Source organism: Populus euphratica, unplaced genomic scaffold (assembly GCF_000495115.2).
Source record: "Populus euphratica unplaced genomic scaffold, PopEup_1.0 scaffold483.1, whole genome shotgun sequence".
Taxonomy (NCBI): domain Eukaryota; kingdom Viridiplantae; phylum Streptophyta; class Magnoliopsida; order Malpighiales; family Salicaceae; genus Populus; species Populus euphratica.
Genome location: NW_011500360.1, coordinates 11709 through 17982, shown reverse-complemented (window position 1 = coordinate 17982; position 6274 = coordinate 11709). Strand labels below are relative to the sequence as shown.

General features: G+C 35.2%; 1 protein-coding gene across 1 annotated transcript; it reads left to right on the top strand.

The window, feature by feature from the left end:
• Positions 1-978: 978 nt before the first annotated feature.
• LOC105114043 (MATE efflux family protein) lies at positions 979-5182 on the top strand. The gene is made up of 3 exons (XM_011010451.1): positions 979-1157; positions 1299-1608; positions 3561-5182. The coding sequence occupies exons 2-3, from the start codon at positions 1411-1413 to the stop codon at positions 4980-4982; spliced, it is 1620 nt and encodes a 539-aa protein (XP_011008753.1). The 5' UTR covers positions 979-1157; positions 1299-1410; the 3' UTR covers positions 4983-5182.
• The last annotated feature ends 1092 nt before the right edge of the window (positions 5183-6274 follow it).

Genomic DNA, 6274 nt, shown 5'->3' with positions numbered 1-6274 from the left:
TTTTTTTAAATTCTTCTCTTCTACAAACTTTTTTAGCGGAGAATAAGGTATAAATTTTGGTTCTTTGTTTACTATTGTATGTGCTGATAGGAATAAAAAATGAAATAACTTTAAAAAACAATATTGCTATCAATAGGCAATAAATTATTTTAAAGTTAAAGGATTGATTCTTGCCTCTATTTATATCTATTTTTGTTAACAAGTACTATAAATTAACTTTTTTTTTTACATGTTTTATACACACACACATAAACCAGACCCATCAAAGTAAGGAGTAACAACAAGAACCACTCAAATTACAATAGATATGGCCACGTGGGAGTACATTTTACGCAGAAAAGGGGAGGCTTGAATTTCATAAAAATACTAACTGCTTACCAAGGGCTTTGCAGAAATGAACTTGTAGAATGGCAAACGGGGGGCGCAAAATATGATGGTAAATCGTACATATATATCAATTGTATTAAATTTGCCCATCACACAAAGCCTTAAGATGCATGATCATAAACATCTCCTCATGAACATGAACATGAACATGAACATGACAACCTAAAACATTCGTCTTATGAGTTTCGATTCTTAAAAAAAATAAAATAGCAGCTACATATACTAAAATCAAATGTTGTACTATTTCATGAGGCATCCATGATGCAGGCAATGTACCTCAGTGCCCATATTTTATTAGAGAAACCTTTATTCACATAAGAGAACAAAGATGTCCTAACTTGCTGAGGCACAATACAAAAGAAAAGGTAAGAAAATTGTCCTTGGTTTCAATAATCACTGTGTTGAATATATACTCTAATTAATAATTTATTTCTAGGGTCATTGACTTTAAATGGAGGAGGACAGGATTTGACAATCACCATTCGTGGAGATAGCAAAAAATGAAGTGGACATAGCATTCCACATCTACTATTACTATACATTGAAGCTGTAGTTGGAGCAGCGTCATAAATCATTCAAGACCTAGGGATCTACAGGTCCATGCTTTTTAGATCCTTTGTTTTTTTTCATGTCCCAATGCAACCATTTTCTCTGCTCTAATTCCATCCTCTCTGCAAAGCAATAGTTCCAATGCCATGGCCGAGGATCCCTGACCAACAACCTCTTCACCATGACTGTACACAGCTTTGGAATTTGTAAATATTATTTAGGTATTTTGTCTGTTTTTCATTTACTCTGTAATATATACTATATGCAATATTCTTAGGGGTATGCTTACGTATAATGAAAACAAACAAAGATTTCGCTGCTCATATTCTTCTTGTGGTGTTGTTTCTTTTTTGGCATTGCAGTTGTTTGTGTAAGCAAGCGAAGACTGAAGGACCCATCTTTGGAACTGGTCTGTTTTTTGTGTTGTTAGGTTAATTTGTTTACTGATCTTGTCTCTATAGCTAGCAAGCAAACATGTGCCCTGGTAGTGGTGGCAGTGATACAGAATCTCGAGGGGTTATAATTTGTGATGATTTGATTTCAAAAAATGGAGGAGGAGGAGACTACAAGAATGAAGATACAATGAGAGTAAGAGAAGAGGTCATGTTTGTACATGGTCTTCTCAGACGGTTTAGTGTCAATGGAAATGCAGGAAGGTTGCCACTGCAAGAGGCAAGTTTTCCCCTCTCTCCCTCTCCATATCTCTCTCTCTCTCTCTCTCTCTATTTATGTGTGTGTGGGTCTTGCTTGTGTATGCATTTCTCCTTTTCAAGAAGTAATGTCTTAGTCTTAATGACATTAGTGAAATTGAATTGGGGGACATACTGCTTGTTTCTAAACAAGGTAGCAAGCCTCCTCCTCCTCCTCCTCCTCCTCCTCCTCCTCCTCCTCCTCATTGAAATAGGTGTCCAAAAAAGGTTAACTTTACTCCTTTCCAATCCTCAATCTTGGCTGTCATCGTTTGTGTTTGGACACTGTAATGTTGCGTTCTTTCTCGGTTTTGTCTGTCTTTATCAATGGATGTGAAGAGTAGAGAACCTTCTTCTTTTTTTAACTGAACTCAGTACTTAGGACATAGGTTTTTGAAGTTGTATGATCATTTGTTGACAAGAAAGAAACCTCAAAAAATAGACATTACCTTACTTTTCAGTGCTTCAAATTTTGGGCTGACACTTTAGAAACAGAGATTTGCTCAGTTACTTTTTTAGAAACCAAAATCATGTTGCCACCAATTTTGTATTGTCATCATAAGAATAAGAAGATACCCATGCAATGCACTACCGCATTTTCTGGTCGGTGGCGAATACCAACATAGGCTTATAATACGTACGGCTAGGGACTGTTATTAAACCCAGGCCTGACCTGATTTAAAATATAAATGAATAAGAGTGAATTTAGTATGATTTTATCAACATTATAAGTTGATTTATTATAGGTTTAACTCATTCAAAATTTAATTTGACTTAAAAAATAAATATTTTTATAAAAAAATAAAACTATTTTGTTTTGTTTGATTAACCCAGGTAAACCTATTATGATTAAATCTTGGGTGAGTCAAGTTAGATTTAATAATTTTTTATGTAACATATAATATAATTAAGAAATAAAAAATCATATAATATTTTCTTTTTTAACTTTTAAAGAAACCATGGCCAATGAACTACCTTAAATCTCAAGAAAAATGACATTGAACAACTTTGCTGATACCCCCTCTCTTTATTCATTTGATTTTGTTTCAAGTCAGGTCAAAAGTAGCTTCTACTATTTTTTTTTATTAAATTTTTATGGGTTTTGAACAACATAATAATATAGCTTTTTCTTATCCCTAAAATTCCAAATATTTTTTTTTTATTTAATATCCTATGTGGAAAGAAACTCCTTAATCACACTTTTCATCATTACACAGTCCTTTTGATATTGCAAGCAAGATTATAAAAAGTAACATAAAAGATTTTATAATGGAAAGTTCAATCAAAGCTTTATTATGAAAAATATGCTTAACTATGGTATTTATATTTATATTTCATAACACAACATTTTTTTAAATAATAATAATAATAATAATTTGGGGTAAGGTCGCATAAAACACTAAGGTACCTTTGATGCAGCTAGCTTGCATGCTTTATGTCCAACATGTAGAAATTTCACCAATTCCATTTTGTCAAATGGGCTCGTTACTTTTTTGGGTCTGTCATTTAATCTTCAAATCCACTTGATTGATCAGAATATTAATTTGATAGGGTATGTAATTGTTTGAGGGTTGCGGTGCAATTATTTTTATTAGAATTTGAATTTAAAAAAAAATTAATTTTTTTAGTATTTTTATATGTTTGATTTCAAAAATAAATAAATAAAAAATATTATTTTGATACATTTACAATCAAAAAATATTTTTTGAAAAAAAACATTTGCTAAACTCTCAAACACCCCACAAGTAAATGTTGTCCATTCATGCTTCATTCAGTGTTCAGTGATATAGATTTAATCATATCATACACAACACAACATGATCATGATGGCTTAATACCAAATCTGAATATTGTAGAAACCTCCTTGATATTATAGTGGACTATGCCAACTGATAAGGGATAATTCCTTGACATGAACATTATGGATTCTTGCAGGTGGGAGAAGAGGTGGTGTCTCTAGCCAAGATAGCATGCCCTATAATAATGACAACTCTGCTTATTTTCTCAAGGTCCATTATATCTATGCTCTTCTTGGGTCATCTTGGGAAAAATGAATTAGCAGGAGGGTCACTAGCACTTGGGTTTGCAAACATCACTGGCCTCTCGGTGCTGAAAGGCTTAGCCATGGGAATGGATCCTATCTGTGGACAAGCGTATGGGGCCAAGAGATGGTCAGTTCTTGGCCAAACCTACCAGAAAACTCTCTGTCTTCTGATTCTTGTTTGTATTCCCATCTCCTTATTATGGCTAAATGTGGAACCAGTCTTTATACGCCTAGGCCAGGATCCAGATATCACTCATGTTGCGAAAATTTATCTGTCCTCCTGCATTCCTGAATTAATAGGTCAAGCTGTTCTTCACCCAATGAGATCCTTCCTTAGAACTCAAGGTTTGACAGCTCCTCTTACTGTAGCTGCAGTAGTTGCATTGATCCTCCACGCTCCAATCAACTACTTTTTGGTAATATACTTGAAGATGGGGGTAAAAGGGGTTGGGTTAGCCCTTGCTTGTAACACGTTAAATTTAAACTTAGGCTTGCTGATTTATGTCATAGTTTCCAAAACACCATTGAAACCTTGGCATGGGGTTACAGCTCTCTCAATCTTCAACAGCTGGTGGCCATTGCTATCACTAGCATTACCTAGTGTCATCTCTGTATGCTTGGAGTGGTGGTGGTATGAGATCATGCTGTTTCTTTGTGGCTTACTCCGCAACCCGAAAGCAAGTGTGGCAGCTACAGGCATCCTCATTCAAACAGCGGGTATAATCTACTCGTTTCCATTTTCCCTGAGCATCGGTGTATCTACGCGAGTTGGCCATGCATTGGGCGCTGGACAACCGTCTCGTGCGCAATGGACAACAATAATCGGTATCTGTCTCGCATTCACATTCGGCCTCTCCGCATCTGTTATCACATCAGCCCTGAGATCAGTGTGGGGGAAGCTGTATACCGACGAGCCACAGATTCTTGACTTGATCTCAACTGGACTTCCACTACTCGGGTTATGTGAGCTTGCCAACTCTCCGCAAACAGCTGCCTGCGGAGTTCTAACAGGCACTGCCCGTCCTAAAGATGGCGCACGAATAAACTTATATTCCTTCTACTTAGTTGGATTGCCGGCTGCAATTCTCCTAACTTTCAAATGTAAAATTGGTTTTCCGGGGCTATGGTTTGGGCTATTAGCAGCACAGATTTGCTGTCTATGCATGATGCTGTATACTGTGGTTCAAACAGATTGGAGGCACCAGGCTAAAAGGGCTGAGGAGCTAACTGCAGCTATGGAAGAAAATGATGACAACGACAACGACGAGATAGGGGATGATTTGGAAACAGGATTGCTTGCAACTGTTAATTGATTCCCCAAAATGAAGTTGGTGAACAGGCAACATCTAACAAAGAGAGTCAGGCTAGATTATAACATACAAAATGAGCTAAAAACATATTATTGTGTTCAGAAACTACTGCAGGGTGATCCATGTTTTTGATACTGGAGAAAAACAAAGAAATACTCTGTTAAAATTGATTGAATGATATATTGAATCATGTCTTAGAAACAGGAGCATAATTTACTTCTTAACTGATATATTTGTATATGTAAAAGCGGAAACCTACAGCTGCTAGATTCCACGAATTCCCTATCGTATGTCACATTCATGGTCCAAACTAACAAGGGAAAAGGCCTCGAGGTTTTGGAAACAAAAATAGAAAACAGAACAGTGAATGATACCCAAAACTCCTTTAATTGTTCCAAAACCATTTTGTTAAATGTAAAGAAGAAATGTGCAAATTTTAGTATTACATACAATCCTCAATCAAGTCTGTTAACTATGTTCACATGCATTAGCTGATTATAAGTTCAGATCTAGGAAATTACGAGAAAGCAAATATTATTAGAGTGAAATTGACTGCCTTGGATCTGTACTCGTCTTTGAATTCCTACCGTTCATAGTGGCAGTGTGTCCCGAACTTCCGGTCCTCTTTTAGGAGACAGATCATCTGTATTTGGGAACTCCGGTCACTTCCTTTAACTAACGAAACGTCATGGCACGACATCTTATTTGGACCACATCGGCCTACGGCCTACATCTAGGGGCCCAGATTATATTTTCAAGTTGAAGTAGTAATGAGTTATGTTCTGTACTGGACCGAAAACAAAAACACACGAACAAGTATATTTACATGGTTGCGTAAATCGAGCACATCAAATCAACCTATGACCTACATTTAAGGGCCCAAATTTTAATATGCTTTATGTTTTTATGTTTAATGTAGTATTGAGTTATGTTCGGCATACTGTATCTAAAGCTACCACTAACAAGCATATTTACATAGTTTCTCAAATTAATCATGTCCATCTCAAATAAACTATATGCACATAATAGTAGATTATATATTACTAGAGAAATAATATAAATATTTAATTTAATTATAATATAATTATAAAAACTTAATTTTTCATTCTTACACTTGATTCTTCTTTTAATTTTTTTTTTTCTTACTCTCAGCTCACTTATACTTATTAGATATTTTTTTTATGTTGTACACTCTTCTCCTTTTTTATCTATACAAAAATGAAATGAACCTATTTATATGGACCAAATGAATCCATTATGATAATGATTAAAGGTTCGAAGCTAGAGAGTTAAAG